General features: G+C 50.2%; 4 protein-coding genes across 4 annotated transcripts in view; 3 read left to right on the forward strand and 1 right to left on the reverse strand.

The window, feature by feature from the left end:
- LOC142560323 (nuclear pore membrane glycoprotein 210-like) overlaps positions 1-4,427 on the reverse strand; it is a 73,388-nt gene extending 68,961 nt beyond the window's left edge. The window contains exons 1-2 of the mRNA XM_075672323.1: positions 4,094-4,427; positions 709-833 (exon numbers count right to left, since the gene is read on the reverse strand). Of these exons, the coding sequence (XP_075528438.1) occupies positions 709-833; positions 4,094-4,266 (298 nt within the window). The 5' untranslated portion in view covers positions 4,267-4,427. The remainder of the gene's footprint in view (positions 1-708; positions 834-4,093) is intronic.
- A 716-nt stretch (positions 4,428-5,143) lies between these two features.
- LOC142560324 (uncharacterized) lies at positions 5,144-11,139 on the forward strand. The gene is made up of 2 exons (XM_075672324.1): positions 5,144-6,169; positions 10,690-11,139. The coding sequence occupies exon 1, from the start codon at positions 5,559-5,561 to the stop codon at positions 6,141-6,143; it is 585 nt and encodes a 194-aa protein (XP_075528439.1). The 5' UTR covers positions 5,144-5,558; the 3' UTR covers positions 6,144-6,169; positions 10,690-11,139.
- A 3,504-nt stretch (positions 11,140-14,643) lies between these two features.
- On the forward strand, positions 14,644-18,193 carry LOC142559490 (uncharacterized). The gene is made up of 2 exons (XM_075671081.1): positions 14,644-15,489; positions 17,522-18,193. The coding sequence occupies exon 1, from the start codon at positions 14,811-14,813 to the stop codon at positions 15,474-15,476; it is 666 nt and encodes a 221-aa protein (XP_075527196.1). The 5' UTR covers positions 14,644-14,810; the 3' UTR covers positions 15,477-15,489; positions 17,522-18,193.
- Positions 18,194-21,750: 3,557 nt separating this feature from the next.
- Positions 21,751-22,356, forward strand: LOC142559207 (uncharacterized). The gene has a single exon (XM_075670837.1). The coding sequence runs from the start codon at positions 21,751-21,753 to the stop codon at positions 22,354-22,356; it is 606 nt and encodes a 201-aa protein (XP_075526952.1).
- The last annotated feature ends 3,350 nt before the right edge of the window (positions 22,357-25,706 follow it).

Here is a 25,706-nt window from a genome sequence, read left to right on the forward strand (position 1 = left end):
ATAAGGTTCCCGCATCCGTATATGGGTGTCTTATTGAATTCGACAGCCTCTTCAGCTTCCCTTTAAACAGTTAAAACATCTATGAAGAGAAAACAATTTTGTGCACTTTTCCCACTTTTTGAGTGCATGCACAAAAAGTAAAAAGTGGTAAGTTAGGCAAGTCGGTATGCAATTATAATGGTAACAGCACGAACGAAATGGGGAAAGAGTGAAAGGCACTAATCCTGTGTCCCTTTGTGTTTTGTTCGCGCTGTTACCATTAATAATGCACAAAAACTATCATGTGGCAGCAAGAGGCAGCAAAAGAAAGCCTTGCGGCAGACAGTGCTTCCTACTGCCCACTACTCCAATAAAGTAGCTAGTAACCAAATAATTAGATGCCCACACATGCACACACACACGCGCATGGCCTGCATTTTAAAAACTCTCTGGTAAGAGTTTCTAGAGTATCTACTGTTTGACTGTCCACTACTTTAATAGCAAATGGTGTGATAATGACAATTTGGTGACAGCTGATTGCAGAGGGCTCATATGCAAAAGTTCTGTGAAAGTAGACCTGTCTTGTTGCCGTGGAGGAAGGAAAAATGCTTTTTTTTTTTTTGTCAGCAGCTGTACGCGAAGGATAAAAAGGCGATGGGTGTGTGTTTATCCTGCTGCACTGATCCTTCCTGCAGGTGGCACAACAGCGAGAGAGTGGGGTTTACTCACTCATTTCACGTGCCAACACTGTGGCCGTCTGTCGCCTAGGCTGGCCCCATACCGCTGACACTGTCGCATGCTGCGAGCAGTTGCCCTGTGTCGACACGGTAGCAACCTCTGGTCGGCTTGAGTGCCTGCGCACACAAAGGTGACACCAAAATGCTCACTGAAACGTCACTGGCATTTCCTGGAGAAAAAAAAAAATGGTGGACTGTTCTTAAAGGAACACTAAAGAGAAACAGTAAATCGGTTAAAACTGAAGAAGTATTTGAAAAACTATTTTTGTTAATTTCATGGTAACAAAACCAAACATGAAAGTCAAAGTTCATTAATTATTTTTAATTCGGGGGGAATCCCAGAATGTGTATGTTAGTATTACATCACAGATGTGCAGGCATTTCTTTTTGTAGAGATCTGTCCCAGTCATTGCTAATTAATTATAATTAATCCCAAAACTTAGTTAACTTAGCTTGTAACTAAACTTATGCTCTCATATAAGAAACCCGCGAATTTTGTACTGTACTATTTTTTTTTCTCATTTATCTCAAATTTCCTCCCCGGTCATCTCGGGAGGTAAACTGGAAGTACTGCACAGGAAAAAAAGAGTGTCACTCAATGCTCATGCCACTAAAAATTAAATTGTGAAGTTTAATGCACCGAAGCTGCACAGTGGGCTATGAGGGACACTGTTGTGAAATTCTTCACATTAGCTTTGACCACCAGGATTCCTTTAATACGCACCGAAAGCCAGATACACAATCTTTGCCCCTGTTGGAAAGCAGCGACCACGGCAGGGAATCAAATCCATTACTGCATTTAGCAGTTAAACACCATACCCACTGAGCCACTGCTCAATATATGCCCAATGTTAACTCATCCCGCTATTTTCTCCAAACCCCTATGTCTTGTTTAGACAAAGACACTGGACATTCTTTCCCGTGTCCCAATCTGCCTGGCTATTAAAATGCATGACAAACTCAATATGGTCAGTTTATTTTCCTTGAAGTGTGCAAGCATGTATTTACATATACTCCATGAGTTCATGTGCAACACCTAAGACACAGCTATAAAATATGTGGCTTTAGTTTAGCAGTTGCGAAAGACACCACCACAGATCGAGCAAGTGACATCACTTCTTCAACCAACCAAGTCACCACTGACTGAAGTTACAAGTTACCGACAGGTCAGCGAGAAAAAAAACTATGCCACAATTGTATTCCACCAAAACAACGGGATCACCAAAAATGAACAAATATGAGGCCCCTCTTCGTATCGCCTTGCACTGCATGAACTAGTTCCTGCTAGTTCATTGCCAGTCTTTGCTTTAAAGGACTCACACGGCACCGCCGGCATGAGCCCTGCACTACCTCTCTGATGAATGCAGGAGAATGCTGCTAACTCATCCTGCACAAAGCTTGCACCCCATGGAACGAATCACAACATGCAGAAGCCACCATGCTGATCCGGTGAAACAAACACAAATGCAACACCTGCTGAACCAGTTCAGAAAGTGTAGGTGAATCAAATGGACCTATGATTTCTTTAGCTGTCTTGCACAAGCAGCTACTAGTAAATATTTGTGGGGAAGTTATATTGGACCATTGTAATTTTGTAAGCCCCCTTTTTTTTGGCTGCCCAAGTTTTGCAGACAGGGGGACGCGCAACATTTGCAGAAACTATGGAAGGAACCTAATGTTCAAAGATCTAGTTTTCCTGCAGAAGAACGACAATGCAGATCAGCCACATATGAAGCTACGTACTGCATTAGATGACTGCACGTGTTAGGCATCCGCCAAGTTGAGAATGTTGAATTTCTGTCACAATGTTTATAGAATGAATGAGTCCACAAGTTTACAACATCTAAGCAAAACATTTAGTCCTAGTGAGATTATTACACTTCTAATCCTCCCCCCCGACCCTCCCCCCCCACACACACCAACACAGCCCACGTAGCCATCTCTTCCTAAACAAAATTCATCCATTCGTCTCGTCTTCAAATTATGTTCATTTAGGAACATAAATTTGTCATACTGAGTCCGCCAATGTAACATTCTGCAGCACATAACCAAAACTACACTACTGTGGCATTGCTATGAAGCCACCACTTAGATCCATGGCATGTATGAACGAAGGAGCGCTTGGACGTAATTTGCAGCAAAGCTCACAGAAACCCGGCCAATGTATTTTCTCCCCACTGTTCCAGTCTTATTCCTCCTCCATCATTCATGTTACTAAGCGTTAACAACAGTGTGCTCTTCTAACATCTGGGTACATGTGGCAAGGTAAACATACAGAAAAAGATGCACAGTCGAACCACCTGATTACCCAAACTTCCAGGCTTGCCCCACATGTAGCAAACAGCCAACCAACCAGACAGCTCTAGCAAAAGAAGGTGGAAAAAGCAGTGTAAAAGAAGTAGGCGAACCGCAATATTTCACTTTGTTTCTTCAAGGCACCTATAAGGTCTATAGGTCAGCTTATTCACTTTTTTTCCCTTTTCTTCTTCTTTCTCCTTTCATTCCCTTTACCCCTTTCCCCAGCACAGGGTGGCCAGCCGGTACTTACACTGGCTAACCTCCCTGTCTTTCCTCTCCTTTGTCTCCTCCTCCTCCTCCTTATTCACTCATGAGCAAATTGACTCACAATAGCTAGGCACTTTCACAGACGTGGAATGGAATTAACGGAGTGTTTATTTGGGCTGGTTGGTAAATCTTGTTAAACAGCAGCATTAAACAACACAACACAGTCCAAAGCAAAACAGGGCAGAGCGCTATTAATACTAGTCATCAATCTGTGCTGTGCTTTTTTGATGGGGTGCGAGGGAGTGACAAAAGGCGTGCAGTTAACGGGCTCTTTGGTTGCGATATATTTGACTCATGTTAGCGCTAGTAACATGAATCGAGACGAAAGGCGTGACTAGATGCGAGTATGAACGGGATAAGTGCCTGTGAATTTGAGTGGACGAGAGTATGAGGAACAGCGGGTGTAAATTAACGCGAGTATCAATTTAGTGACAGCGAGTTCCAGTGAACGTACAAATGCGAATGAATGTGAGCAGACGCGAGTATGGGAGGTGTGACTGAAAGCGAGTGATTGTTGGCGAGAGGAAGCGCGAGTGAGTGATGCCGGCCTAAGCGCCTAGCATTACCCCACACACTGAAAGATTGAAAGCGCCGCAATTCGGAACCTACACACCCACGTGCTCGCTCGATCAACACTTCGCCTAGGCTTGAACACAAGCCCTCAGCCCGCAATGACGTTCTAAAAATACACGAGCCAAGAACGCCGGTGTAACACAGCACGCCGCATAGCGCAGCACGGCCGACGTGGCTCGACGTCCCTGGAGAAAAAAAGAAAGCGCTTGCGATGATGCGCGTTGCACAAGCACACCTACCACTCATAGCAGCTGTGCTCATCCACATCCACTAGGTGAACGGTGTAATTTGAGGCGACTTCGACAAGGTGCGGAAGCAAAAGTCGCGGCACACTCAGCCTTGCCTCTTCCGTTACGCTCAGCACTAGCACCAAGACGCAGCAATAACTCGGCACCCATCCCACCAACCCCATGCTTTATACAGACCCAGATAATGAACGAATTTCAAACTTATGGTAGTAAGGCTCTATACAACCAGAATAGCTCGTCTATCTTTACCCAGGGGTTTTTTTGAATGATAAGGAGCGCGCGCACGATCGACGCATGGCATGGTCGCCGGTGGATCGACCTGGCTACGTACGGCTGTCGTCCTCTACCGATCCAACTTTATGAATCCATACTGTACTGTCTCTGTACTAAATCTGTAACAATTACTATGCGCTATATATTAGTGTAAATGGTTACTACCTGGCAAGCTACATTTCTGGCAGTTTTATTTTTGCGTTACTTTCTTTCTCCTCACGTCTTAAAGAGGGCGCTAGCTCAGTTTTTATTGAGTTTCGGTCACTAAAATGTTTCTTGCTCCGTGGTTTCGGTACAGTGGATAGTTTCGGTTGACTAAAAGTTGTGATCACGAAGTGCCCTACAGCCATGCCTACAGCTGGCACACAAGATTGGGGCGCTGTTATTGTTACTATAGTAGACTCTAGTGCTACCAAAAGACCAATGGTAAACAACACCGTTTCACGTATGTGCACATAACATTCGCACGGACACCACCATGCAATCACATTTAATTACCAGACATCGTAGTTGTTTATCAGCGCTCGCTCTCAGAAACGCGCGTCAAGACTGCACGTCTACTAAAAAAAAATAAAGAATAAACGTATGCCCGGAGAATTCGTTTAAGCTTTACTAGCGGAGACAAAGTTGGCACGCTTGCCTAGCTTTAGCTCGCTTTGCAACCGCGTCGATTGGAGCGGCTGTGGCGCACACGTTTTTCGAGCAGACGACGCAGTGGAGGAAAACAATCACGTGGCCCGATGCTCCATTCGCCTGTTATTCGCTCCACACTTCAATTGCTGATACGGCAGCGTTCCTACAGTAGCAGCTGTAGCTGTAGTTACCGTTGAGACCGTGGTGAAATGCAATCGCCCGCTAGAGGTATTCAGTGCCGCTGGTCGTAATTTCATCCCCGATAGCTCTGCGCCTTTCCGCGATGAAAGATGCGTGAAGCTGCTACCGCGCGCAAATCCTTTCTCGGAGCAACGGAACCACGCGCGCAGTCGCTGCACCTTCGCTGCAGCTGCGCTCGAGGGCGTGGGACGGTCGCGGCGTCGACCGCGCCGCGCAGGCTTCTCGGAGTCGCGACCTTGGAGCGCGGGGGGGCCCCGCGCACTTTCCCGGGGACCGTGCGCCGCATCGTCCCGGGATAATCGTCGTCGATAAGCGGTCGCGTCCACACGCGCGCGTTAAGCTGTGGGACATGGAGGCAACACGAGAGTGGGTCGGCACCGTCGCCGGCGTCGTGACTCTGGCCAGCTTCGTCGGCGGCCTGTCGCTCGCCTGGCGCGTCCGGCGAGCGGGCACCTCGGCGGGCATCGCGTTCACCCCTGTGGCCGCGGCCGCGGCCTGTTGCCACTCCTGGCTCCTCTACGGGCGCGGCGCGGACGAGCCCGCCGTGGTGTGGGTCAACGCTTGCGGCTTGCCCCTGGTGCTCGTCAACGTCGTCGTGCATCGCGCGTACGCGCGGGACAGTGGACCCGGTTGGGTGTTGCTCGCGGCGCTCGGCGCGCTGCAGTTGGCGGCGCCGATGATGAGCGTGGTGTGGATGGGCCGCGTCGCGTCCCTCTACACGGTGGCCTGCAACGCGGCGCCGGCCTCCCGAATCTGGACGGGCCCGCTGCCCGAGCTCGCCGCCTCGGCGCTGGTAGTGTGCGGGCTCTGGTCGACGTACGGGGCCCTTGGAGGAGACGTGCCGCTCTGCGCGTGCAACTTGCTCGGGGCCCTGGTGGCGGTGGCCGAGTTGACCGCGGCCGCTTTGAACAGGCGGAGGCGCAAGCAGGAATAGCATATATGTCTGTGATATTACACGAGGTAAGTGCGATATACGCGATTGGTGAGGAATGGTTATATCACAAGGTTATGTCACAATTTATAACACTGGCTTATCGTCTAATATCTCGCTTTTGGATCTGGTTGTGGTGCAGCGGAAGGCTTTGTGCTGCTGCTCGCGAAGTCTCTGGTTCGATTCCCGGGCTCGCGGTGGGTTCTTTCTATGAAAGCGGCGAACTACCCGTGTACATGCAGGGTCGTCCACTTATAAGGTGAACCACAGGGTGAACACGGCTCAGCGTGGCATCGCCCCACCAAACGCAGGCGATCGAGGTGGCTTCGCGGGAAAGCGCGCTTCCCTCATTGGAGCATTTTCCAACTGGTTTTGCCTACAGCTTGCGAACAGCCTGTTTAGGCAATATGCATGAACAGAAACAAGCTTCTCAGCGCATAAACGACTTCACATTTTTTTTTTCTTCTAAGGGATGAGGTTAAAAAAAACGAAGTTATTTTTTGTGCGCTCTTCATTAGGCTGAGCACATACTGTTTTACTGCCACAGCTGTTGGTGCAGTGCATCCGGAGGAACGCATCAGGCGCGCTTTTCATGTTTGGGGTCACGACGAGAAAATGGCCGACGCCTGTCATAAATTTCAAAGAAAGTTAGAGAGGGATTGTTCAATCGAGCACATATACTTGATCATGTTTGTCATCGCTTCTACCAATAAGGAGGGCAAAAAAAAGAGTACTTCGACGGTAACTAAGGGGTGACATCCGCTGCTCCATGGCTCTCGTATTGCCGTGTTAATGTCGCTCGTAACTGCGCATGTATTGCTTTAAGTGATGTAGGAAACTGCTCTCTCCGGCACAGCAACTGATTTGGCAGTAATTTTACGCGCCACGTCTTTCTAGATCCAATAAAAAGATACATCTTAAATTACTTCGTCATACTTCGTGTAAAATCACTGAAGCGGTTCCGGCCACTATCAAGAGATGCGCGAAACGGCGCGCTAGGCTCATCACGTAGTGACTCTAAACAGGAAAAGCGCGCCCTGATGCGTTTCTCCGGATGCACTGCACCAACAGCTGTGGCAGTAAAACGGCATGCCCCCAGCCTAATAAAGAGCGTGCAGAAAATAACTCCGTTCTTTTAACCTCATCACTTAGGAGAAAAGAACAAAAATGCGAAGTCGTTTATGCGCTGAGAAGTTTGTTTCTGTTTCATGCACATTGCCTAAGCAGGCTGTTCGCAGGCTGTAGACAAAACCAGCCAGAAAATGCTCCAGTGAGGGAAGCGCGATTCCCCGCGAAGCCTCCTCAATGACCTGCGTTTGGTGAAGTGTACTTCACAGCAAAGCTAGAGCGGCGCACTAAGACGACGCGAAGCGCGTCCCCTAAAAGACCCAGTGCGCATGCGCCGCTTCGCTTCGATGCGCGGCCGCACTGGACACAGTGGCGCTCCATAGAGTTATGCCATAGTGTTCCTGTATATGCTCCACAGGGACACTATACTATGCCACGCTGAGCCGTGTTCGCCCCAAGAGTGGACGACCTTATACATATATGCCTCTGCGGCGGTTTTAGGCTAAAGCTTATCACTTCGCAGCTGGCCAAAATTAACCCGCAGTCGTGCATGCACGGACAGCGGCGAGCGGGCAGCACGCCATTTTGGTGCACTCCGTATCTGGGAGAAGCATGCAGGCGCGTACTGCCTCAAGTGTGCGTCGGATAAGTGCTGTGATGCGCACTAGTGTGTTGCAGCAACCGTTCCAGAGTAAAAGAAGATGAGCTAAAGACGAGGTGATGGAAATGTGCGTTTCTTCTTTCTTTTCTTGCTTTTTTTAGCATTTTCCGAGGTGCGCACACGCATGTGCGATAGAAATGGGGAACTTTGCGAACAGTGGCAACGCGACGGATGAACTCGCTGTAAATACTTACAAACACAGAGTTTGTTTTCGGCACTTCCTAGCAGGTACGCGAACCGTTGGTATAGTTAGACTGTGCATGCATACCTGGTCCCGTGCAAGCGGGTCGGATCGTGCACATTTTTCGCTGTGGTTTTCCAAGCGGCGCCGTATCCGCAGATGTGGCTCCTTGTTTACGTAAAATCGGCGCATCACTTCTAGCTTGCACGTGCCTCTGCATAGTCTTCAATCTGGAAACGCGGCATGTAAACGAGGGCTACACTTTACTACGTTTTCGTGTTGCAGGCCACCGGTCGGAACTCTTGACTGCAACTCCGACTGGGATCGTCGTAACATATGTCGTCAGCGCTGCATTCCAAATATTTGTTGAACGCTCCACGGCGAATGCATTAAGCGCATATACTCTATATGTGTGTTGTGACGGAGTTCAGTCGGGGTGGCCTGCAGCATGGAAATGCAGAAATTAAATGTCTGCAGCGACACGCGCAAGCTAGAAGTGATGTGATAGCTGATTTATGTAAACAAGATGCTACATTTGCGCATGCATATACCGTCCCGCTTGGAAAACCAACAGTGAAAACTAGGAATTGCATGACCGCGATCCGATCCGCTTGCACGGGACAGATAGGCGTATAGTCTAACGATTCACCTACTTGCAAAAAAAAAAAAAAAACGAAACTGACAATAAGAAACCCTGTATATGTAAGTACTCACAGCGAGTTGATCCACGCGTGTTGATTTACGGGAGATCCATCGTGTCGTCGATGCTCTGTAAGTTCCCTATTTTTTTATCGCACACGCGCGCGCACACCTTGGAAAATGCTAAATTGAACGCATGTCTACCGTGTTTTCTTCCGTATTTCGTGCTTTGAACTTCCGTATTCAGTGCTTCCGTATACATTACTTCCCTATTTACTGCTTTGGGGCAGCTGCTGCGACGCACGACAGCGCCTCACACCATTTATTGGACGCACACTTGAAGCGCGTGCTTCTCCCCGATACGGAGTGCACCAAAATGGCGCGCTGCCCGGTCGCCGCCGCTCGTGCGTACACCGCATCCACTTATAGTCAGTGAACACGCACGGTTATGTGAATTAATTTATGATACCAGAACGCGCAAACAGTCAACAGAAAATTTTGTTCAGCAGCGCTGATGCAATTTGATTACACGGGTAGGAGAACGACCTCTGGCATACAGACCAGAGGTTTCGTCCGTGCTCGACGTGTTCCAAGCTACCCCACAGCAGGTATCGATCTTACGTTGCTCTGTGGCTGTGCTGCTGCTGCAACCTGCACGCATACCAATCAGGTCAGGCGGGGCGTGTACGGTCCGGAACTGTGGATTGGGGTCAGAGTGACCCAGAATCCGGGGACGCGGTTAATTTACCTAAGCGCTCGCGTAAGCTTTCGGACGACAGAATATAAAAATGGCTTAAAAATCCTCAGTCCCATTTGTGCAAAAATAAAGGGAAAGAAAGAAAACGGCGTCGTCAAAATCTATTTGTAGTTTTGCAGGTTAGCACAAATTTAAAAGAAAGCTGCAGACAACCACTTAATCAGTTATTGCCGGTATAGGCTGTCGCGTTAAAATTAAACTTTTGAAAATTGTCCGTAAAGGAGATCATTCGTGTAAAATGAAGGACAGACTTCTTTTTTTTTCAAACTTACGTTTGGCGCCCAGACTGCGGCTCCCACCAACTCGTCATTGTGACGTCAGGGATTCGGTAGCACTCCCGGGTATATTAGGTTCTGTTCTCATTCAGTGAGCACTTGCATAAGTTGCCAGGCTCAGTAGTTGCTTGCACTGAAGCGTGATGTAATCGGTTTTGTATAAGGCACAATCAAATAGCGCTGCCACAGTCTATGATATCGCGGGGGATCTGGGGCCGAATTCACAAAGCTTTCCGTTCGTAAGTGCTGTTTTTCAATGGCTGGTCGCCTTCGCTAATAATATGTCCTACATCACTATTGGCTGGCACGAATGCTTTTAGCGTATAAGAACGTTTTGTGAATAGGGGCCCTTGTGCGGAGACTCCAAGGTAGGGTCGCCACTTTACTTCCTTTTTCTTTTTTGCGCTCAGCTTACTGAGACTCCCCAAACAAAAAGATAGACCGATAAGCATTTTTCCATAAGTGTAATCCATCAATCTCACTCAACTCCCTATTTTAAGGCCCTCTTCAATATGTGTGCGGCCATGATAGGCTCGGAGGAGCTAAATTCTTCGGACAGCGTCTAATCACACCGCGTTGCCTGATTCGCCATCCTGCCAGCTCGGATCACCCCGTGAAGTTTTCCTTCCCCAATGGATTAGCCAATAAATAAGCTCGAGTACTGGTCGGCTGCACCATTTCCGATTACCTCAACAGCCAAGTACGACCAACATTTTGATCAGCGCTCCATCTACAATAGCGCTCCGGTCTTTGTATATTCAATTTGGACCAATGGCCCTGGCTCTAAAGCTCCGAACATCCGGGCTCGCAGGTTTTCTGGTGTCTGTTCGATGTCTGTTAGATGTCTGTTCAATGACTTAAAGCGTGTTCAACCCTTCCCCCTCTCCTCATTTTTCTCCAAAAAAAAAATACAACGTGGTTTTGGTGTGCGAAAAACATACTTTTTTTTCGTTTTTGCTCTCTTTCAGGGCGGGACAGGGTGCTGCAGGAAGCCTCGAATCGCTGTCTACGATGTGACGCCGTCTACGTCGGCCAGCGGCGTGGCCCAAACAGGCTAGACAGGGTACAAAACAGTGTTGGCGGTCCAAGCATGGCTCTGCGATATTTTGCGACGACTGCAGGGTGCCTACGCGAATGAGAAATGTGCAATACCGTCAAGCAATACGCGTGCTGCGTTTGGACATATGGCCGCAGCAGATGTGCCCGTCGAGCAGCAACGAAAAACAAGACAGTATTTCAGATCATCACGTGCAATACCTATATATAGTTCAAAAGAAGAATAATGTATATATACATACAAAACTTTTGTCGACGTTACTTCGCTTGCGGCAAGCCTGGATGGCCCTATATAACGACATTTCCTGTTGACAGAGTTGTTTTCTCTGGGCTGTGCAATAAATGCTCTGTTAAAAGCTGTACGGTGGTTCATTTCTGTCGTGAAGGCATAGTCTTAGTAGTGGAGTGCGTTACTAGGGGCGTCTTTTCGTACCATTATGCATCGCGCGCCAGGGCGCATGCCACGCGCTGCAGGACCGCAACTTACGCAAGCGCACAAGACGGGCTCTCCACTTAGCGTATGCCCACTACAGTACAAACAACAACGGCACCGCCGAGCAGCATTGCCGGGTGGATGGATGTTAAGAGCGTCCCCCTTGGAACGGGGCGGTAGGTTACGCCACCAAGCGTGGGGACGCCACATGCTGGGTAAAATTTCGACGAGAGGTTGTGTACATCTCTCCAGTCTCTCCTTCACATCGCCTAGCAAGCTGCCTGCTGCATAGTTTCTTACGATTGGATTGGGAGAACGTTTATTGAGCCTGCAGTAAAGCGCGCAGGCGTGCTTCGGACGTGGCCTACGTCGTCATCTCAGCGGGTGCTCTGCGAGGATAATTGTATGAAACTCTATTGTCTGCTGCACTGCGCGTGTTCACTGCACGTGTTCTATTGTCACTGCACTGCACGTGGCTTCGTACCCCGCGCGCTGTGTGAGAGTGAACGTTTCATTCGAAGGACATGTGCACGATGTGCACGCTTCGATCTGCCTTTAAGAAGATGTGTGCAGTTGACAGCTATGTTTTTCGTGGCTGCAGTGCGACGAAAGGGCAGCGGCTGCTTAGCCATGCAGGTGAACTCGGAGCAGTTAATCGGAGAGGAGGACATCGTATGCAACGCCGGGAAAATCGTCGGCACATACGACGCGTGTTGGCTAAAGTCTGTCTTCCATCTTCCCACAAAATGTCTGCTGCAAATCCGTGTTGTCTCGGTTGGCGACCACGGACTCCCATCGGCACTGCGCAGAAGTATACAAAATATATCGCCGCACAGCTATATAGCACAAATGCGACGTGTACACAAATTTAACTATAGTACGTACCCAACAATAGTGAATAGCGACAGCAGCATAAATAGCTTGGTAATTTTTCAACACTGGTCAAGAGATGGAAGTTGAAGGCATAAGTAATCGTTTCTGCTTCACTAATGCCGCGCGGCCGTTGTTTAGCGGCTGTGGTGTTGGGCTGCCATGGATGCACGAGGTCGCGAGATCGAATCCCGGCCACGGCGGCCCATGTACTCAAATTTAGGTGCACGTTAAAGAACCCCAGGTGGCCCAACTTATTCCGGAGTCCGGTGCACTACGGCGTGCCTCATTATCACATAGTGGTTTTGGCACGTAAAACCCTATAATTTTACCCGCCGTGGTTGCTCAGTGGCTATGGTGTTGGGCTGATGAGCACGAGGTCGCGGGATCGAATCCCGGCCACGGCGGCCGCATTTCGATGGGGGCGAAATGCGAAAACACCCGTGTAATTAGATTTAGGTGCACGTTAAAGAACCCCAGGTGGTCGAAATTTCCGAAGTCCTCCACTATGGCATGCCTCATAATCAGAAAGTGGTTTTGGCACGTAAAACCCTATAATCAAATTTTAATGCTGGCGCGACCAAGTCACGGGCGTGTAACTCCATCGATCGGTTCAATGGTGATGCAGAAGTGAACTCCGGTCATGTTCAATGCATCGTGCACATATTCAATTTCTCGGCACGCGTGAACTCCGACAACTGCTGGAGCATGCAACAAAAGTTGTTTCCGTTCTTGGGCAGTGCGCACACAAACACACCACGGCATGAAAGGTGCACCGTAAGGACATGACAATTCGTGCGCTATCAGGGTGTTCTGTTGGTGCGTTAAGGTACGAATACCTGTATTGCTCTTCTTACTCAGAAGCAGAAAAGATAACACCTGAAGTTTCTCTATCCCGATATGATTGAGGCTGTAATCGCAGAAATAAAAGAAATAATAAAACGCTTAGGCACCTTTGTTTAAGCTTGGATTTCCTTACGTTTTTTTTTTTTTCATTTGGTCCATTCCTCACTGCGCAACCTCGTATCGTGTATACATGGTATACCGTTTAGAGCGAGCGGTGTATACACCGCGCACTAGGTGTCGCCACAGGCCCACCGCCATTGAACGCCTTTTGAATCGTGCGCAATCAGGCATCAGCCACCGAGAGGCCGGAAATCGCTTAGTACTATTTACATGTAAAATGCGTAAGGGCGAAGGAAAGACGTGCTCGGTTATGAACGGCGATAACGGTGACGCAGACTTGAATGCGGTGTGGGATGAGACTGCTTGCGAGCTTCATCCGCCTCCTCGACTGCACAACGTGTGTACCCGTACTTACGACCGTTCGTCATGCTCACCTTTTCCACAAGGCGAGCACGACAAGCTCCACCGCCAGCGCGCGATATGTGCTATTGCCGCGCGGCCCATGACTTCCAGGCTAACACCGCATGTGTGTAACAACGAAGCGTTGCCAGCCACCGCTGGCACGAAATATAACCGAATGTCCAACTTCGAACAAGCATGCAAAGCAAGCACGACTGACATGCTCGAGCAACTTCACTTTCCACAACAGCGAAGTCAAACTCGGAACAACAGTCGCGTGCACCGCGAGTTTTCTTTTTGCGCCGGGAATCAAACAGCAGGCGACAGCGATCGCTGTAGGCCACTTGCAGCACTTCTGAGCACACTTGTACTCTGGACTGCAAGTAATCAATCTGGACTGCAATCTGGACTGCAAGTAATCAGACAATATAACGCCGAAGTTATCTAACTGGCGCTGGAGACAAGAGCTACGCGGTCCGAAACAACCACCACGGTCAGAGCCGGCCGTAAACAGGCATTTTCTGCGCGCGCATACACGCCTACTTCCGCACGAAGTTGTTGCACGTGCAATTAACTACTACAACAGGCTTGCGGCCGTAACAGCCGTACAGGTCTAACGCTGTAAAGACTAGCATATGAAAGGTATAATGCAGATTATCAGGCTGCTATACATTCGTCGCCTTCAGCCGGTAAACTTCCACATCTGTTATGCTTGCAGCGCAGACAGAACAAATAAATGAAAGCTTTGCTTGCACTTCCTCTGCGGCTTTAACGAAAATTTTGTCTCCTCTACTCTTTCACTGCCCATCGTGGTGGCCGAAATAGCGGCTAAGCCATGCCTGCACCTGTCGCGGCCATTGTAAACAACCGAGGAAACACCTGAAGGCGCTCAATGACGGACGCTGTCACGTGGGCATATATGGCGGCACCCATGAGTATTGACAGCCATTTTCATTGGTTAATTTCGCATGTGAGCCACTACACGACAGCATTCGATGCATCCTTTTTTGTTTGTTTCATGACGATGCCGTTTGACCTGTGCTGAAATTAGACATGATTGCGCCGGCGGCGCGCGACTTGAACGCTTTCCATTCGTGGTGTGCGTTCTGCGTAGATTGCTTTCGCGCGTATGTTACCTTATATGACGACCTTGATTAGCTATGCCAGTGACGTGCAGGACTTCGTGTCGAGGCGCCGCGTAAGGCGCTACATTGCTCAGCAGCGAAAACTCACACCGAGAGGTTGCCACTGCCCTCTGCGTATCGCTGTGATATCTATGTATAATCAAGAGCAACACTGATTTGCCTATGCCACGTGCACGATAGGAGACGTATACACTGCCACAGTGTGTCTCGTCGTGACCTGCGATTGTTGCTGCCGGCTTACAAGCGAAGCAACCAACATCTTTACTTAAGAAAGAACGAAATGAATATAACGTCAAACGAATCAGTCGCACCGACCGCTTTCGCAACAAGCGCAGCCACTATGGAAGACGCAGCTCGAGAGTGGGTCGGTCGCGTCGCGGGCATCGTGACCATGGCCAGCTTCGTCGGTAGCCTGTCGATGTCGTGGCGGGTCTGGCACTCCGGAAACACAATCGGCGTCGCCTTCTCCCCCCTGGCCGCGGCCGCCATCTGCCTGCACGCCTGGATCCTCTACGGGAGAGCCACCGGCGACCCCAACGTGGTGTGGGTGAACACCTGCGGTCTCGTCCTCATGCTAGTCAACGCGTTCGTGCACCGCCTCTACTCCAGGGACCGAGGGCCCGGCGTGGCCCTGCTGGCGACTCTCGCGGCGATGCAGATCGCGTCGCCCGCGATGAGCGTGACGTGGCTGGGCAACCTCGCGTTCGTCACCACCGTGGCCTGCAACGCGGCGCCGGTCGCCCGCATCAGGACGGTCCCGCTGCCGGAGATCGCCGCGTGGACGTTGTCCGCCTGCGGTCTCTGGACGGCGTACGGGGCGCTCGCCCGGGACGCGCCGCTGTTCGCGAGCAACCTGGTCGGCACCGTGTTCGCCGCGGTCGAGCTGGGCGTGGCCGCGTGGAGACGGTGCCGAGGCGACGTGGACGTGCCCTCGCAAGTGGTGTGACGCGTTGCCCGAGGTAAGTGCGCGTATATGTATATACACGTCTGCGGTACACGGTTCCAGCGTTCTTATAGACGGACGACACGATTTGGCGGCAGTCCGATTCGGTGTGTACAACAACGGTACTCTCGCACGCATCAACTTTCCATCACATTCTAAACAATACGAACGCGTGGCGCTCAACAATTGTCGAACTATAAAGACGTCTCGGGAGAGAACGTTTGTTATCTTTTTTGGCGGAAGGACTAGTCTGTTTGACATATGGGTCTATATATGTGCTGAAAACGATAAGGACCTACTCGTCGAAAGATTTTCTCCACAAATACCTGCTGTTCGGCCGCTGCTCTATCAGACGTGTACTCCTCGTCGCATCGGGAGCCGCTTCGTGCAATCCGTCGTCATGCCGGCAAATTAAGACACACTGCGTCGTTTTGTTTTTGCTTGTGTCATTTGCCGCAAAGGACGTCAGAGCCGTGATCTCCGAGCTGTTGTGTAAAGTTCAATACGCACTTGTTGCCTTTTTTCTTGATTGCGCTAAAATTTCGCTAAATCCGCCGGAAATATTCTCGAACTCTCTTAGTCGCCAAACAAGCATAAAATCGGAAATATACAGCGGGAAAGCTTGCAATTAACACTGCTCTCACCAGCGCGAACCTGAAAGCGCAAGCGTCGATCGCATGGAATGTCAGCGCCTTAAACGAAGAGGAGCACGTAATGAAATCTCCAATTGGAATGCCGTTTGGAATGCCGTTTGGAATGCCGCGAGGCCCCATCAAAAACCGCCAGAAATAGCCAGGTGACGCAGCTACCAGTATTTGCAATCAGTTCTGCTCCTTTCTTTTTTGACAATACCTCGTATATGTGCTCATGCATTATTTAAAAAAAAAAAAGCTGTATACGGCTAGCCGATTAGTCCGTCCGTCCGTGTGTCGGTCGCCCGTACGCCGAAAACTCCTCTGGCACATCCAAAGAAAGAGAGAGAGAGAGGCGCGCGATTAGCCAACACCTCCTAGACAGCACAAGGCCTGCTTACTCCGATCCATGACGTCACAATATCTGGATCGAAATTTCCATTGACAAGACTGGCGTGATGAAAGCGGCGACGTCAAAATCACTGTTGCCTACTCGGGAGCATCCCCATTGAATTCTATACCGTCGGTCCGGGAAACATGACGTCATGGACCGGAGTGGAAAGGCCTTGTTCTATCTATAGGTGGTGTTGGATTAGCTGCGCCAGTAGTGGCCTCGTTGCTCCCCGTCGCAGCCGAGAGTGCGCGCAGCAGTTTCTCTCCTGCTCCGAAATGGGTAGGTGACGCGTCACATGTACTCCTTAGGAGCAGGCAGCTTCCGATCAGCAACGCCGGTAGCAGAACCGGGAACGAGCTCGTCTACGCCATGCCGACGCTGCAGCTCGGGCACAAAAGCAGGCTCGTGCAGCCGAGCGCAAGCAGCAACTGCGTACCGAGGATCCGGCAGCCTACCAAGCCGTCGTTTAATGAACCTTCGGGATCAACCAGGCGATAAACACCGGGGCCGCACGTTTCAGCTACGCTAGTTAACCATCTGTACGGAGTGCTTGGGAAGTGATTTTCTCCTTTATTTTTACTGCTTTATAGCATTAGAAGTGTAAAAGACAACACTTCGTTCCTCGAAGATGCAGGACCTGTGTCGAGTGAGCTCCTGAACAACAATTAGCAATGTGGTGAACGCTGTTTAAATCATGAATCCGTGGCCTCACAGAAGTGCGACATGATGCTTACTTATTTCTCTCGCATTCAGTGCTAAATCAACACTGTATCTATTTTTTTTACTTTATTCCTGGGCGCATGCGCGGATCCCCGCAATACGAACACGTGAAAAGCGCGTCCAGATGATGCATCATAATTTACATCCTATTCCCGCTACCGGGTTTTCATAAAAGCTGGATTGTGTTAACCCTGACTGGACGCGTGACTGTCATTCTAATGCGAATAGCTTGTAGCGGGCGATTCCCGCGCTGCAAATTGCTTTGTGCGCTTGCGGAATTCTCTCCCTTCGTTCTGTTTCAGAGCACGTGACTTGGTGCTCTTGAAGGCCCCGGAACAGCATGCATCCCGAGCTTAGCGACACGCACCTACTGCATGTGTCTCCGAGAACTATATACTTCAGCCAGGATTCCTCGGTTGAACCGTGCACTTTCGGCGTCGCATTTGCCCTCGATCGGACACGTTTCCATAGGAGAATGGCGCTTTGGAATCTCCGGATATGACACACAAGAGGCTTCACACAAGCGGTTAAACGTATGACGCACAAGAAGCATCAGACAAGCGGCCTTACGAACTTGATGTGCTATGCAGGAGTCTTGAAGCCAGAAGCTGGAGTAGAACATATTGGCTAATTACAATAATATTTGTGTGTTTTACTATACAACGCTGTGTCGCAAAGATGTCAACAGTATATTCCTTGATCCCGTGTGTCTTCGGTATTGTGTGAACTGTAATCCGTAAATAGCCGAAACTCTGAAATGCCGTTTGTGTGTGTGTGTTACGGTAGCGCGAAATTGCTGCGAATAGCGGATTTTCCTCAAGAACTTTGGACAGCCAACCTGACATGGCCGAAAGTTGCCAGTGTGTGCGTAGACGCTTGCATGCAAAGATAGACAGCCATACATCTATCGACGCCTATTCTCGACAAGTGTGTATATTCTGGGCGATGGTTTTATTGTAAATAAAGGACTTCGAATGTTTCTTTTGTGTCGAGTTCTCGGTTAGAGCGCTGCACAGGCCCGGGCTGCTTCAAGCCGCGAGCCCAGCCCAGGTCCACTGAATATCGCTTTACCAGGTCCGGGCCAGGTCAAGCGATCTTTAGTGGGCCCCGGCCGAGCCCACTAAAAGCGGTCTGCGATGTTTGCAGAGTGCGCATAATGCCAGTAGCTTCGTATGCGCTGTGCTTTCGACGTTTCCCCTCGCGTCGCAGCGAGATGCACGAATGTCAATTCGGTCGCTGCTGCTGCCGCGATTCCTCACATTTTGACAGCGAGTTTCCGCGCTCATCGAGCGAGATGTGTTCATGTTGGCGGGCTAGTTGATTTGAGTCCATGATAGAATGTGTAAACCGATAGAATACGGCCGATAAAACTACTACGCTTACTTCGTATAGCTGTCTACAAATTAGCTATACCAATCGGTACTTCACCTTTCGGGCGAAATCAAGGCTGATTACTTACTGATCAGGGCTGATTACTTACAAATCAAGGCTGATTACGTACTTACCAATCAAGGCTGATTATTACTCTTTTTCGTCGCATTTAAATAATTATTTTTCCATTGAGACACTACATTTCCCACTCACGGTTGCGCGCTATGAAGTGAAAAAACAATTGAATTATAAAGAAATCGAAAGAAGTCTCCTCCCGGAATTTAAGACGGCTCATCTAGTGCGGACGGTTGCTTCTCCGTCGGTTGCAGCGCGTCGGACCTGTCGGCGTCCACAAGTGCGGGGACCGGCACGGCGACGACGATCTCCTTCTTGGCGGCGGGCGCCCTCACCCTCGAGTCGAAGTTAAAAAAAAATTATGGGGTTTTACGTGCCAAATAAACCACTTCCTGATTATGAGGCACGCCGTAGTGGAGGACTCCGGAAATTTGGACCACCTGGGGTTCTTTAATGTGCACCTAATTCTAAGTAGACGAATGTTTTCGCATTTCGCCCCCATCTCGAGTCGAAGTTCACGTCGGCGAACACCGTGAGGAAGCTGATTATCTCCAGCAACAGGAACACCGCCGACCAGCTGTGGTGCTCGGCCACCAGGCTGAGCGGGATCGAAGACCGATATGACGCCGCCCACTGCGCGCCGGCAAGATGACGTTCAAACTGAATAAATAGTGCTAACGAACATTTAGAGAAAAAGAAAGGAACATAACATTAAACTGCATTGGCATATCATGATTCTATAGCAGTGAAGCGGCTTGCTAAAACAGCGTCAAATTCTATACCGTGCAAAGGCGTTATTTCACCGCCAACCTACAGTATACGTTTCATCTCGCACTGATCATCGCCGTAAGGTTGGCATATTGCGGTGCTACATAGCGTAGAGCCTGTCGCGAGTCTTTTATTCCCAGTACTTTTCAAGAATGGAAACACCTTCCTGGCGCAATTATTGCAATCGAAGCTAACGCAGAATTTCGCACGGCCATATTGGGGGCGAGGAGTTACGGAGTCGCCATCTGTCGGAAGCGCCTTCCTTGCTTGTATGAAGGATAACGCGGAGTGCTCTTCATAGGTCTCGCTTACGGCGCTCGATAAAAACACCACGCGCGGCAGCCCTCCTGGACATTTATGTAGGTACTCTAAAAACAAGGGAAGTTTTTGACTGCCGATATAATGATAACCTTGGGCAAACTTAAAACACAGAATCGTTTACAGACGCTATCTCTTTACCGAATACGTACAGCGAACGCCACTACGCGCGGTCGCCGCGATGGAGTCTCCCGAACCGGCTTCTTGCGTGAAAGGTAGGCAAACGCTGACAGTAAACTATGTGAAATATGTTCTTATAGTGGGCTATCTGTATAACTAAATGGGGCATAACAGAATGAAGCCTCAATACAGCGATCGCACGGGTTCGCAGCGACCGACCGCGCATCTGCATGCATGTCCCCGCACAATGTTTTGCTTTCGCTGTGAGCGCGTTTTCGCTCCGTACCGTGAGCTTTAGGCCGCAGCATCTGAACATCTGACATTACACTAGGAACCATTATTCCGTGGACGCGATCAGGATTGTTCAAAAATAATTTCGTTATAGAGACTTCGACGCCTACGGCGACTGTGATGTGCCGTCGCGACGATTCAATCTTGTTTGTCTTCTAAATTCTTGGACATTTCAATATTATTTCTCAAGTTGCGTCGCACTGTATGTTTATCGGTCTTCAAAGCGTGCGATATCCCTCTGCTTTTTTGTAATCCAGTGCATTAATTCTTAACACAAACATGACCATATGCCTTTCTTAAATGTGCGTCTTACCGCTCCCTTCCCGTTCCAGTGAATTGCCAGAATCTAGCATCAACAAGTTAGTAGACCAAACCGTCATGACATTAGCCGGGCAGCGGACGCGGGCGAGCGTCTCAGTGCGCGTTTTCTGTTACTCACCGAACATCGCAGGCCCGGCGCCGTAGCAGAAATCTTCCTCGCGAGTGTGCTTGCCGCATATCTCTGTTGTAGCCGATGTCTGTCTGCCGCTTCTAAGTTTCGCCAGCCAAGTTTCACTCAGCTCCTTGCCCTGCGGCACCGAGCAGTAGTCTACCATGCTTCGCGCCTCCAAAGGCAGCCACTACCTATTATAGTACTTTCACATGTTGTCAAGCAGACACCAAAGGCGGTAAAGCCTCACCACTTAATCAGAACCGCGGCGCAGGTGGGTCTTTAAACTTTCGTTTTCAGCTCGCTTCGGCGCCTCCGAAGCAGCCGACGCGGCCGCTGTGTCCACGTGATCCCTCACGCCACGTCACGCCGATGGTGGCGCCAGCTTTTCCAGTGGTGGAGCCCGCCGCCAATAGCCGACATGATCGCTCCAGGCTTCCTCCGCAGCTTTAACCAAAATTTTGTGTCGTCTACCCATTCACAGCCCATTGCGGTGGCCGAAATAGCGGCTGTCTGAGCCGTGCCTGCGGCTGCCGTGATCATTGTAAACAACCGAGGAAACACCGATAAGAAGGCGCCCAATGGCGGACGCTGTTACGTGAGCATATGTGGCGGCGCCCATGAGTATTGACAGCCATTTTCATTGGTTAATTTCGCATGTGAGCCAGTACACGACATCATTCGATGCATCCTTTTTTGTTTGTTTCATGACGATGCCGTTTGACGTGCGCTGAAATTAGACATGCTTGCGCCAGCGGCGCGCGACTTCAACGCTTTCCATTCGTGGTGTGCGTTCTGCGTAGATTGCTTTCGCGCTTATATCACCTTATGAGGACGTTGATTGGCTATGCCAGTGACGTGCAGGATTTCGTGCCGAGGCGCCGCGTAAGGCGCTACATTGCTCAGCAGCGAAATTTGCACACCCAGAGGTTGCCACTGCCCTCTGCGCATAGCTGTGATAACTATGTATAATCAAGACCAACACTGATTTGCCTATGCCACGTGCACGATAGGAGACGTATACACTGCCACAGTGCGTCTCGTCGTGACCTGCGATTGATGCTGCCGGTTTAAAAGCGAAGCAACCAACATCTTTACTTAAGAAAGAACGAAATGAATGTAACGCCAAATAAATCAGTCGCAACAAGCGCAGCCACTATGGAAGACGCAGCTCGAGAATGGGTCGGTCTCGCCGCGGGCATCGTGACCATGGCCAGCTTCGTCGGCAGCCTGTCGATGTCCTGGCGGGTCTGGCGCTCCGGAAACACGACCGGCGTCGCCTTCTTCCCCCTGGCCGCTGCCGCCATCTGCCTGCACGCCTGGATCATCTACGGGAGAGCCACCGGCGACCCCAACGTGGTGTGGGTGAACACCTGCGGTCTCGTCCTCATGCTAATCAACGTGTTCGTGCACCGTCTCTACTCTCGGGACCAATGGCCCGGCATGGCCCTGCTGGCAACGCTCGCGGCCATGGAGATCGCGTCGCCCGCGATGAGCGTGACGTGGCTGGGCAACCTCGCGTTCGTCACCACCGTGGCCTGCAACGCGGCGCCGGTCGCCCGCATCAGGACGGTCCCGCTGCCGGAGATCGCCGCGTGGACGTTGTCCGCCTGCGGTCTCTGGACGGCGTATGGGGCGCTCGCCCGGGACGCGCCGCTGTTCGCGAGCAACCTGGTCGGCACCGTGTTCGCCGCGATCGAGCTGGGCGTGGCCGCGTGGAGACGGTGCCGAGGCGACGTGGACGTGCCCTCGCAAGTGGTGTGACGCGTCGCCCGAGGTAAGTGCGTGTATATGTATGTACACGTCTGAGATACACGGTTCAAGCGTTCTTATAGACGGACGACACGATTTGGCGCCAGTCCGATTCGGTGTGTACAACAACGTAACTGTCGCATGCATCAACCTTCCATCGTGTTCGAAACAAGAGGCATGCGTGGTGCTCAACAATAGTCGAACTATAAGGATGGCTCGGGAGATTTTATTTCTTCTTTTTTTTCTTTGGCGAGAGGGATAGTATTTTTGACATACCTGACTATATATCTGCTGAAAACAAGGTCCCCCTCGTCGAAAGATTGTCGCATCGCATCGCATCGGGCGCCGCTTCGTGCAATCGGTCGTCTCGCCGGCAAATTAAGACACTCTGCATTGTTTCGTTTTTGTTTGCGCCATTTTCCGCAACTCACGCCAGAGCGGTGATCTCCGAGCTCTTATCTAAAGTCCGATGCGCACTTGCTGCCTCTTTCCTTGATTGCGCTTAAATTTCGCTCGAAATCCGCCCGAAAATTCCCGAACTTTCTTAAGCATAAAATCGGACAGATCTACCGAGAAAATTCGCTAAGGTTGCAATTAACGCTGCTCTCAACAGGGGGTGCCTGAGGGTTCCCACCCTTGCAATTTATTCAACTGCAAAGCGCAGGCGTCGACTTCATGGAATGTCAGCGCCTTCAACGATGAGCACGCGAGGCAATCTCCCATGCGAATGCCATTTGCTTGTTATCCGCCCCACCAAGTACCCCCAGAAATAGCGAGGTCACGCAGCTACCAGTATTTGCACTCAGTTCTGCTCCTTTTTCTTTCTTTTTTTAAAAACCTCGCATATGTGCTCATATTACTACAGCGAAGGCGTACGTACACCCTCCCACTTTTCTAACAATAACACGCGAGCGTCGACGGTAAGGCCTGTCAGCGGCCTTGCAGCGGCGACGGACGGCGGGATCGGCAACTTTAGGTGCGGTCGTGCGAGGCGAATTTTAGTTCGAATGCGTACTCCTGCACTGTTCGCTTCAGGAGTGGCCCTCACCGCTGCAAAGCCACTGGCGCGTCGTGTGGTCGGCGCTCGCGCGTTATTGTTAAAAAAGTGATGGGCTGTACACGGCTAGCCGATTCGTACGTCCGTCCGTCCATCTGTCGGTCGCCCGTACGCCGAAAACTTCTATGGCGCAACCCCATGCGCATGCGCGAAAAAAGAAGAGGCGCGCGGTTAGCCAACACCACCTAGATAGCACAAGGCCTGTTTACTCCGATCCATGACGTCACGCTACCTGGTCCGAAATTTTCATTGACAAGGCTGGCGTGATGAAAGCGGTGACGTCAAAATCACTGTTGCCTACTCGGGAGCATCCCCATTAGATACTATGGAAGTTGGACCAGGAAAAATGACATCATGGACCAGGACGTTGTTGTTCTCCGTAGCAGCTGAGAGCGCACACAGCAGTTTCTCTCCGGCTCCGAAATGGGAGAGCCACGCGTCATACGTACTCCTTAGGAGCAGGCAGCTTTCGATCAGCAAGGCCGCGAGCAGAACAGGCAATAAGCTCGTCTGCGCCGTGCCGATGTTGCAGCCCAGGCACAAGAACAGGCTCGTGCAGCCGAGCGCAAGCAGCAACTGCGTACCGAGGATCCGGCAGCCTACCAAGCCGTCATTTGATGAACTGTCAGGATTAACACAGTGATAAAAACCGGAGCCGCACGTTTCAGCTTCGCTGGTCAACCACCTGTACTGAGTACTTGGGAGGTGTTTTTTTCCTTTATTTTTAATGATTTATAGCGTTAGCAGTGTCAAAGACAACACTTCGTTCCTCGAAGAGGCAGGACCTGTGTCCAGTGAGCTCCTGAACAACAATTTGCAATGTTGGTAACGCTGTTTAAACCATGAATCTGGGGGCCTCAAAGAGGTGCAACATTACGCTGACTCATTTCTCTCGCATATACCGCTTAATCGCCACTGAATTCTTTTTTTACTTTATTCCTTATCGCAAGCATGGATCCCTCGCTACCGGTTTTTTACAGAAGCAGGATTGTGTGGATAACTCTGACTAGGGGGAGGGGGGAGAGAAGGGGGACACGCGTGACTGTCATCCTGATGCGAGCAGCTTATAGCGGGCGATTCCCGCGCTGCAAATTGCTTTGTGCGCTTGCGGAATTCTCTCCCTTCGTTCTGTTTCAGAGCGCGTGACTTGGTGCTCTTGAAGGCCTCGGAACAGCATGCATCCCGGGCTTAGCGGCCCGCACCTACTGCATGTGTCTCCGAGAACTATATACTTCAGCCAGGGTTCCTCGGTTGAACCGTACTCTTTCAGCGTCGCATTTGCCCTCGGACACGTTTCCATAGGAGAATGGCTCTTTGGAATCTCCGGATATGACACAAGAGGCTTCATACAAACGGTTAAACGTATGACGCACAAGAAGCTTCAGACAAGCGTCCTTAAGAACTAGCGAGACCGTTATAACTTACTATGATATGCAGGAGACTTGAAGCCAGAAGCTGAAGAAGCATATATTGGCTAATCACAATAATATTTGTGTGCTTTACTACACAACGCAGTGTCGCAAGGATGTCAACACTATACTTCTCGCTCCCGTGTGCCTTCGGTATTGTGTAAACTGTAATCTGTACATAGCTAAAACTCATCGAAATGCCTTTTTGCTTGCATTCTTCAGAGAATGTGTGTGTAACGGTAGCGTGAAATCGCTGCGAATAGCCGATTTTCCTCAAGAACCTTGGAGAGTTAACCTGACATAGCCCAAAGTTGACACCGTGTAAATATACGCCTGCATGCAAAGACAGATAGCATTATATATATTGACGCCTCTTCTAGACAAGTGCGTATTTCTGGTCGATGATTTTATTGTAAATAAAGGAATTCAACTGACTGTGTTTTTGTGTTAAAATCTCGGTTAGAGCACTGCACGCGCCCGAGCTGCTTCAAGCCGCGAGCCCAGCCCAGGTCTACTAAATATTGCTCTACTAGGTCTGGGCTTTCGGGCCAGGTCAAGCGATCTTTGGTGGGCCTCGGCCGAGCCCACTAAAAGCGGTCTGCTGTGTTTGCAGAGTGCGTGTGCGTAGTGCCGGTAGCTTCGTATGTGCTGTGCTTTCGACGTTTCGTTCGCGTTGAAGCGAGATATGCAAGAAGGTCAATTCGGTCGCTGCTGCTGCCGCGATTCCTCCATTTTGACAGCGAGTTTCTGCGCTCATCGAGCGAGATGTGTTCACGTTTGCGGGCTAGTTGTTTTGAATACATGATAGAATGTGTAAACCGATAGAATACGGCCGATAAAACTACTACGCTTACTTCGTATAGCTGTCTACTAATTGGCTATCGTAATCGGTACTT

The sequence above is a fragment of the Dermacentor variabilis genome, chromosome 10, assembly GCF_050947875.1.
Source record: "Dermacentor variabilis isolate Ectoservices chromosome 10, ASM5094787v1, whole genome shotgun sequence".
In the NCBI taxonomy this organism is placed as follows: domain Eukaryota; kingdom Metazoa; phylum Arthropoda; class Arachnida; order Ixodida; family Ixodidae; genus Dermacentor; species Dermacentor variabilis.